The sequence below is a fragment of the Homarus americanus genome, unplaced genomic scaffold (assembly GCF_018991925.1).
Source record: "Homarus americanus isolate GMGI-L3 unplaced genomic scaffold, GMGI_Hamer_2.0 scaffold20631, whole genome shotgun sequence".
NCBI classification, from domain to species: Eukaryota; Metazoa; Arthropoda; class Malacostraca; order Decapoda; family Nephropidae; genus Homarus; species Homarus americanus.
The window spans coordinates 2,281-12,261 of record NW_024743956.1 but is presented as its reverse complement, the minus strand read 5'-3'; the positions used below and the strand labels follow the sequence as shown (position 1 = coordinate 12,261).

The 9,981-nt window shown below is 45.1% G+C and overlaps 1 protein-coding gene across 1 annotated transcript; it reads left to right on the top strand.

Annotated features, from left to right (window-relative positions):
• Positions 1 to 1,301: 1,301 nt before the first annotated feature.
• Positions 1,302 to 5,733, top strand: LOC121877581 (proline-rich protein 3-like; the record flags this gene model as incomplete). The annotated part of the gene is made up of 2 exons (XM_042383375.1): positions 1,302 to 1,519; positions 5,578 to 5,733. Coding segments are annotated over 2 exons (374 nt in total), but the record flags the coding sequence as incomplete, so codon positions are not given.
• Positions 5,734 to 9,981: the final 4,248 nt, after the last annotated feature.

Below are 9,981 nucleotides of genomic sequence, written 5' to 3'. Positions count from 1 at the left end.
TCCCCTCCGTGTTCCTCTCCCCCCTCGTGTGTCCCCCTCCCCTCCGTGTTTGCCCCTCCCCCTCGTGTGTCCTTGTACAACTCGTGTAACTGATAATCATAGATGTCTCGTGTAGACCTTAACCAAAATATAGTAGCAGTATTCAGGTCTGATGGGATCACATTATTAGTGGTTTCCCCGACGTGTATTTCTCATTACTGGATGTTTAATATTTTACATAACTCAATGAAATAAGCTCACAAACTAACATTCATAAATAACACTAAGTTTACATTAACACTGGACCTTAAGTAGATACATTTACTTAACACCAGTAAAGTAGATGACCTTAGAAAAAAAATCTGTAGCATTAACTTTGTCTTTTAATTTGTTCTTAGCTAAATGTCTCTAGTTACGATAAATTCTCGGTGTTATTTCTTGACGTTTTTTCTTACATCTTAAACCAACCCTTTAGGTACATTATTTTTTTTCATTAACGAGGAATATTTTCATCATAACACCGTATTAATAAGCGTCAGGCAATATGTACCAAGAGGATTCATTAATGCTTTACGCTTCTTTAACGCTTCACGCTCCCGGCACCCTGTTGTACCCTTTGAGTGTATTACCTTTACATAAATGAATTCTTCGAGTTCTTCATTGCCGCCTCTAACACGTGACTCTAATAACACGTGTATGTCTCTTGAGTTATTAAATGTCTTGTTATTTATGTCTGTGATGAGTTGATGTCACTTTTCTTGGGTACTTTTACTCATCATGTCTACCTGTACTATTTTCCTAGGTATTATTATTTTTTTCCATTTCCCACATTACTTTTTTAATATATCTCGCTTTTTTTTCATTGTTCCCATTACGTTTATCATCTTCCGTCACTTTTCTGAGCTAACTGCAATTTTCTTCATTTCTCCAGTGTCTCTCTCTTCATCGGAGCTTCCTTATGTCACTTTTCATTATAACTCACTGACGTCACTTTATATCAGAACGCAATAGAAGCTACCCAGATTGACCCGTGTACAGAGGAAAGAGTATTGACCACACACACACACACACACACACACACACACACCTTTCGACTCTCACTGACCATCACCACGACCTCATCTGCAAATTTGGTAAGAAGCTTCTACACCATCCTCGACACCGGCTCCTACTACCACCTGAGATCCCTAGTCCGAGAATTGCTGTTCGACACCACAACCGCATCCAGCCCATACGTGCACGAACTGGTCGCTATAAGAACAGCCCAGTCCCAACCATTGTAAAAATTATCAATAACTTGTAATAAACCGTCACCGTCACAGCGTCACCGTCACAACCTCACCGTCACAGCATCACCGTCACAACATCACCGTCACAGCATCACCGTCACAGCATCACCATCACAACATCACCGTCACAGCATCACCGTCACAGCGTCACCGTCACAGCATCACCGTCACAGCGTCACCGGTACAACATCACCGTCACAGCATCACCGGTACATCAGTCTTCATTCATTGCTTTCGGTAAAGTATCCCCGGTAGAGCATCACTGGTACAACTGGTATAGTATGCGGTATAGAATGTGTCCTTCCTTCTTTCCTTCCTTCCTTCCTTTTTTATTGTTCTTTTTTATTTTCCTACTACTGGCCTCTCTCTCTCTCTCTCTCTCTCTCTCTCTCTCTCTCTCTCTCCTGTTTGCCCTTAATATCACGTTATTGCTCATTAAATTTTATCACAGTATCAGAGGATAATAATGATAATAACACACACTAAATTTTGTGTTTTGTTTTGTTTTTTAAGTTAAGATAGCCGCTGGTGGTAGGTAAAAAAAAAATGGCCGCTGGCGAACACGGGTTTAGAATATGTGTTAAGTGGAAATGTTTGTTATATAATTTCTTCCTTAACCCCGTATTTATTCTCCACCCCCCCCTACCCCCTCCTTCTCCCAACCCCCTACCCCACAACCCCCACCCCCCACCCCCTAACACACCTTCCAGGCTTCACTCACTGGTTATCAGTTTTTCTGTTTATTTTCGCGCTTGTTCTAGTTCCGGCTTTGCGTGGAGTCCCAAAACTAATGGATGGTGCTGCTTGTAGCCAGACAGAACAAAAGTCTAGGGACAATTTACGCTCGTTTTGGAATTAACAAACATTTAATAAAGAAAAAAAATAATGTTTAATGAACGTCGCCACCAACCGCCACTAACCGCCACTGCCACCAACCGCCACTAACCGTCACTGCCGCCAACTGCCACCGTCACTACTACTACTACTGAGGAACCCCGTGGCATGTGTTGGAAGCTGAGAGCCAGAGTGTGATGCCTTGACTCTTGGATTGCCACACACACACACACACACACACACACACTGCCTCCCACACTCCTCCACTACTACACACACTTACACAACGCCTGCCACTATATTCCTACTGTTACGCTGCCTCCCACACTTGATTATCCCCTCCCCCCCCCACACTTTTCACGCTGACACACTTCCTCCCACGCTGACACACTTCCTCCCACGCTGACACACTTCCTCCCACGCTGACACACTTCCTCCCACGCACCACCTCCCTCCTACACAATGGGTGATGATAGTGGTGTTTGGTAGAGTGCCGCGGGTGTAGTGGTACTTGCTAAAGGCACTGTGTTTGTACGTTTGTTGTATCGACCGTGCAGGCGGGGTACCGCAGTGAAGGCGCTGGCCACCCCCCCCCCTCCAACCTCCTTCTCACACCCCCCCGCCCTGCCTTCAACCCCCCGTCGGCTCCACCCCTCCCCCTCGGCTCCTCCCCTCCAGACACTTGGCTCGACTCCTCCTTTATCTCTGGAGCCAGGATACTATGACTCCCCTCCATCTCCCTCACCATTGTAGTGTTGGTGTGTGACATCCGGTGCTCTAAATGGTGGTGGTGCTTGTGTTGTTGTTGTTGTTGCTTTTATCATTGCCTCTATCTCTACAGTGGCCCATTGCTCCTGGTGCTGTCTATACCTGTACTGTTATATATATATTTTTTTATATCTACCGTAGTCATCGTTCCCTATGCTACCTTTTGTTACTGTTGATGCTACTGTACCTATATCTGAGAGGGACGCTACTTTCCATGTTATCTAATGCTGTTATAGATGCTACTTATGTTACTGCTGTTACTGGCGCTACTTCTTTTATCAATGCTCTCTTTAACACTACTTCAGATACTGTCAGTGTTGATGATGGTATATTTCATGTAAACGACCGTTGCTTCCTGTCTAGTTCCCATACTTCAACTGTCTTACGTCGGTCTTATGCGTCTTGGGATTAGAACTACTGTATGTAATGCCTGACGGTGTTGTTGGCATGACACTGCTTCACGGTCCAAACAAGCTCTGGGACTTATGCCTGAATGCTGTAGAGATGAGAGACTGTCCTTACCTTATAGGGCACTCTAGCCTGACATGTGGCTGTCTGGCCCCCTTGACTATTAACCCTGTAGGGGACAGAGACCCTTCCTAAGGTGAATAAATTCATCTGAAGTTAGAGTGAATAAACTACCCAATTACCCCATTGCCATCTGAAGGGTTGAATTGGTGCTGGTTGAATGGCCCAATTTAGGGGACTCTGGGGGGGTGATGGTAAGCTTGGGCTCTTGGATGGTGTTTTTTAAGCTTATCAAGTAAGCTGGCCGCCTCCTGAAAGATGTAAAGTTGTTTTATAATCTTTTAAGTATAATGTGTTTTTTTCATTATTATTTTTAAATGGAAAATAATTTGTTGGGTGAACGGCGTCATGTGAGTACGTGCTTTATGATGCCAGATGAATTATATAGTACAATTAATAACTATCACTATTATCACCACTTTGTGTCACCATGATCATCTTCACCACTATCACCACCAACTATCACCACCACCATTATCACCACCACCACCACCACTATCACCACCATTATCACCATCACCACTATCACCACCACCATTATCACCACCACCATTATCACCACCACCACCACTATCACCACCACCACCACTATCACCACCACCATTATCACCACCACCACCACTATCACCATCACCACTATCACCATCACCACCATCACCATCACCACTATCACCATCAACAGCTTCCCTCATCACCAGGCCAGAGACAGGAGTGGTGATAAGCCCTTTACAACCCTCTTATACTTCTAAATCCCTCTGCATATAACTTTTTTTTTTACGACTCCTACTAGACGGCGGAGGACTTAATGTTATATAAATGAACCAGATAACTACCACGCAGGAAGGACCAGCTGTTGAGTCACCCCATCAAAATATTGCCAGAATCAATTTAGGTTTTATAATCGAAGTATCATATTCTAGTGGCGATATAAACAGTTGAGAGATGTGTCGCAGGTTTGGCTACACTGGTCCTATATGGTAATACTGTATACTAAAAGAATAGCGATGTTAATTTATGATAAGGAGTATTAGTAGTTATCAGTGATTTATATTAGTAACTGGACTAGAGATGTGAGGGATTAGTGGTTATAATGTGGTAATACAATAGAGATAATGTAGTGAATGTGTATGTGGTGAAGTGTGGTGGTGGTGGTGGTGGGAGGAGTGTGGTGGTGGAGTGCAGGAGGTGGAGGTGGTGGTGGTGGTGGTGGTGGTGGTGGAGTGGTGGTGGTGGTGGTGGAGTGGTGGTGGAGGGAGGTGGTGGTGGTGGTGGTGGGAGTGTGGTGGTGGTGGTGGTGGTGGTGGTGGTGGAGTGTGGTGGTGGAGGTGGTGAAGTGTGGTGGTGGTGGTGGTGGAGGTGGTGGTGGTGGTGGTGGGGAAGTGGTGGTGGAGTGTGGGTGGAGGTGGTGGTGGTGGAGTGGTGGTGGTGGTGGGAGGTGGTGGTGGTGGTGGTGGAGTGTGGTGGAGGTGGTGGTGGTGGAGGTGGTGGTGGTGGTGGTGGTGGAGGTGGTGGTGGTGGTGGTGGTGGTGCGGTGGTGGAGGTGGTGGTGGAGGTGGTGGTGGTGAAGTGTGGTGGTGGTGGTGGTGGAGGTGGTGGAGTGGTGGTGGTGGTGGTGGAGGTGGAGGTGGGAGGTGGTGGTGTGGAGTGTGGTGGAGGTGGGAGGTGGTGGAAGAGTGTGGTGGTGGGAGGTGGTGGGAAGAGTGTGGTGGTGGTGGTGGAGTGGTGGTGGTGGTGGTGGAGTGTGGTGGTGGTGGAGGTGGTGGTGGTAAAGAGTGGTGGTGGTGGTGGTGGAGGTGGTGGTGGTGGTGGTGGAAGAGTGTGGTGGTGGTGGAGGTGGTGGTGGAAGAGTGGTGGTGGTGGAAGAGTGTGTGGTGGTGGTGGTGGTGGTGGTGGTGGTGGAAGAGTGTGTGGTGGTGGTGGTGGTGGAAGAGTGTGGTGACGGTGGTGGTGGTGAACTAACCCGAAGTCAGAACATAACAGTATTTAAAATTGTCATCTGAAGTCTTGTTTTGGAGAGAAATTAATGTTAAAACAACGTGGAAACAAGAGTAGAAATGACTTACACATTACAAGTTAAGCTCATCATAGAGAGGATTTAGGTAAGCCCCTAGTGTTTCAGCTCCCAGTGTTCCAGCCCCCAGTGTTTCAGCCCCCATTGTTTCAGCCCCCATTGTTTCAGCCCCTAGTGTTTCAGCCCCCAGTGTTCCAGCCCCCAGTGTTCCAGCCCCCAGTGTTCCAGCCCCCAGTGTTTCAGCCCCCAGTGTTCCAGTCCCCAGTGTTTCAGCCCCCCAGTGTTTCAGTCCCCAGTGTTTCACCCCCAGTGTTTCAGCCCCCAGTGTGTTCCAGCCCCCAGTGTTTGCAGCCCCCAGTGTTTCTAGTCCTGTGTTTCAGCCCCCAGTGTTCTTGTGTACAACTCCCCAGTGTCCCAGACCACCACCAGACAGGGGGATTATTGCCTAAGCCTTTTCATGATTCCTCAACTGAGTGAAATGTTAGAATATGATTTTATTTTAAATTAATTTTTGTCCACCTCTGTAATCCCATTCTCCGTAATGGGATTAAATATTTAACTAGTAAATATCTCTCAGGTAACCTCGGTTTATATTACCTGTGCATCATTTGTGTGTGAACATATGTAACGTTATCCTGAAGAAGTATTGTATGTATCAGGTCTTAACATCACAAGTTTGCTGATAAACACTCACCCGGTATAAAAGAAACATTTAGGGAAATCTTGTGGAGAGAACCTGACGAGTGTAATGCTACCCCGGCAGGAGGTCACGGTAGCTGGCATCGTTTACCAGGTTGTTAGCCGGGAAGAATTAGTTGGGTGACGACCAGCTGGGTTAGGGAAGCTCTGAGGGTTGACGCCAGCAGGATAATGTTAATAGCGGCACAACTAATCATATTGGAGGTTGAAGCTGCTCATTATAGTGATGCATAATTATAGATAATTATATAGTTTTATAAAATGAACGACAATACTTCTCTTCAGGTGATTGTACGGGGGGGGGGTTACTGGGTTACTGCGTCACCAGTAGTATGCGGGTCCCGGGTTAGATTCCATTTAATGATAACAGAGGATCGTGTTGCCAGATCTTGTATTTTCTAGCCTGGTTCAAGGATCTCTGTATTTTACCTTGTTATTTACCCTAACACACACACACACACACACACACACACACACACACACACACACACCCACACACACACACACACACACACACACACACACACACACACACATATTAGTTGGGATATTGAAGAAATAGCTAGCTTGTTTTGTTGAAGAAGCTATTATATTATTGAAGATATTAAGACATTACATATTTGACACACACACACACACACACACACTTCAGAACCTCTGCCATAAAACTTCTTCAGTAGCTCCTCAGGGCCATTCAATCTGTCCTTTTACCTTTCATTGGTGCAACACAACTCTCACGAAATTCTTGGGCTGGTCTTTCATTGGTCGCTAGCACTTCCTGGTGTGTGTGTGTGTGTGTGTGTGTGTGTGTGTGTGTGTGTGTGTGTGTGTGTGTGTGTGTGTGTGTGTGTGTGTGTGTGTGTGTGTGTGTGTGTGTGTGTGTGTGTGTGGTTTTCCTTAATTCATTGTAAATATTGTTATGTATACTTGTGAATTAAAGTACTGATAATATTTTCAAATGATACCGTTTATTTTGTTATTTATTTATATTTTGCAACATCATGGTAATGCAACATATATCCTCTGTACGATCCGGTGTCCTTGCAATATATTAGTGCCACATGATATAATGGCAACACATTCATGCAACATTATTATTGCAAAATATATATCAGTGCAAAGTAATGCCAGAGTAGGAATACTCTTCGTTTTACCTCAACGCTGAATAGAACTGAGGTTAGGTTAGGTTAGGTTAGGTTAGGTTTGTGTTGGTGGTGATATTGGCTGGGTGGTGGACGGCGAGTGGTGGTGGTGCTTCAAGTTGCAATCTCACTCCCATAGTGCCCCCAGTCACTCACTCACTCACTCACACTCACTCACTCACTCACTCACACACACTCACTCACTCACTCACTCACTCACTCACCTTTATATATACTGTATAAGAACATAGTATGAGTATTTGCTGTATTTTAAACCATCTCTTTCTTCTGTATTTCCAGGTGAGGTGTTTAACATGTTATCCGAGTTCGTCCGTGTGTGTGTCAGGCTTGGTGGTAAGTAAACATACCTATACATACATACATACATGCATACATACATACATCTGTACATACATCTGTACATACAACTATCTATTCATACATACATACATACATCTATACATACATACATACATCTATACATACATACATACATCTATCTATACAGACATACATACATCTATCTATACATACATACATACATACATCTATACATACATACATCAATAAACATTCGTGGGGTGGGGGTGACTGGGGAGTGGGATAGAAAGGGGGAGACTCGACCTATAATTTTCCTCCTCCTGTCCGTCTGTAGGGTTAGGTGGCTATGGAGACGATATAATCAGCTCAAGACTCATAAATTGTAGCCAAACTTTACCATTGGTGGGAAGTCTATTACTGTAAGACCAATTAGGTGTCTAGTAATGAGGTTTATATGGGTTATATTAAGCTGGTGTATTGACCCTCAAAATTCACTTAAACTCACGGCAGCCCTCACTGACCACATAATAGCCCAGAATGCAACAGGGGAAGTGGACACCAGCGAAGTTAATAAGATCCGTAGATCCATTACAACAGATCGGCAGCACTGCCAAAATGACATGTTGCAGCAACTATTGCTGCAGGTTCCAGAAAATCTGACAAAAAAAGTAGCTATAGCGCAGGAGGTGGGCGCCTCGAACTGGTTAACTACGTTACCGATAAGGGCAAATGGTTTCAGCCTTAACAAACAAGAATTTACAGATGCCATTGCTCTAAGGTACGGTTGGCCAGTAGATGGTTTGCCCTCCCAATGCGTGTGTGGTTATTCCTATGATGGCGATCACGCCATGGTTTGCAAGAAGGGGGGCTTCATATGCATGAGGCATGACGAGGTAAGGGATCTCACAGCAAATATGTTGAAGGAAACCTGCCGGGACGTCATGGTAGAACCGACCCTCCTTCCACTGGATGGCGAGATCCTCCAACACAGGACTTCAAACACATCTAACGAAGCCTGTGTGGACGTCAGTGCTCGAGGATTCTGGACGCGGGGACAGCGAGCCTTCTTCGACATCAGGATTTTTGATCCCATGGCTGTTTGTCACCGTAACCTAGCTCTCGATGCTGCACATAGGAGGAACGAGAACGACAAGAGAAGGGCATATAGGGAGAGAATTCAAAATGTCGATCAAGGCAGCTTCACTCCGCTAGTGTTCACAACCTCTGGTGGGATGGGCCCAAGTGCAAGATGTTTCTACGCCAGACTCGCGGAGCTGATCTCCGAACAGAAGCAGCAGCCCAGAAGTTATGTTACAGCCTGGATGAGATGTCGACTGTCCTTTTCTCTCCTTCGGTCGGCTTTGCTCTGCCTCAGGGGAACGAGAGCTTCTGCCCCTACTCCGTCAACTGCTGCAGATATCGACTATGAGGCTACAGTCACCGAATGCCGCATCGATCTGCGGCTCAACTAATTTAACACAGATAGGATAGTTGCTTATGTATTAGGATAGTTAATATTAAGGTAAATAAATGGTGGCGAAGGTGTGGCTATTGGGGGAGGCTGGAGGCCACGTTAAAAAAAAAAAAAAGGTAGTAATGATGTTATTGTTGTTATTATTATTATTATTATTATTATTATTATTATTATTTCTATATTACATATATTATTACATATATTATTATTATTATTATTATTATTATTATTATTTCTATTATTATTATTGACGATATTATAATACTAATAATAATAATAATAATAATAATAATAATAATAATAATAATAATAATAATGATAATAATAATGTGTTGAAGTGTGGTAGTGTAATGGAGTGTGGTAGAGTGCTATGGAAAGTGTGTAGAATATGCTGAGTGTGGTGGAGCGTGTTAGTGCGTGGCAGTGTGTGATTGAGTGTGGAGGACTGTGGCAGAGTTTTATAGAGTGTTGTGGAGAGTGATGGAGTGGTGTGGAGTAGTTTGGATTGTGGTGGAACGTGGTGGACTGTAGTGGAGATTGATGGAGTGGTGTGGAGTGTCGGAGATTGTGGTGGATTGTGGTGGAATGTGGTGGAGTGTAGTGGAGATTGATGGAGTGGTGTGGAGTGTCGGAGATTGTGGTTGGATTGTGGTGGAATGTGGTGGAGTGTAGTGGAGATTGATGGAGTGGTGTGGAGTGTCGGAGATTGTGGTGGATTGTGGTGGATTGTGGTGGAATGTGTCCTACCATCCATAAATGATTGTACTGGCGTGGTTGGAGGGCGTTTGACACCCTACTTCTCCTTCCTAATTACATATATTGGTATAACCTCCCCTTACCCCCTACCCCCTTCCCCTACCCCCTTCCCCTTACCCCCTTCCCCTTACCCCCTTCCCCTTACCCCCTTCCCCTTACCCCCTTCCCTTACCCCTTCCC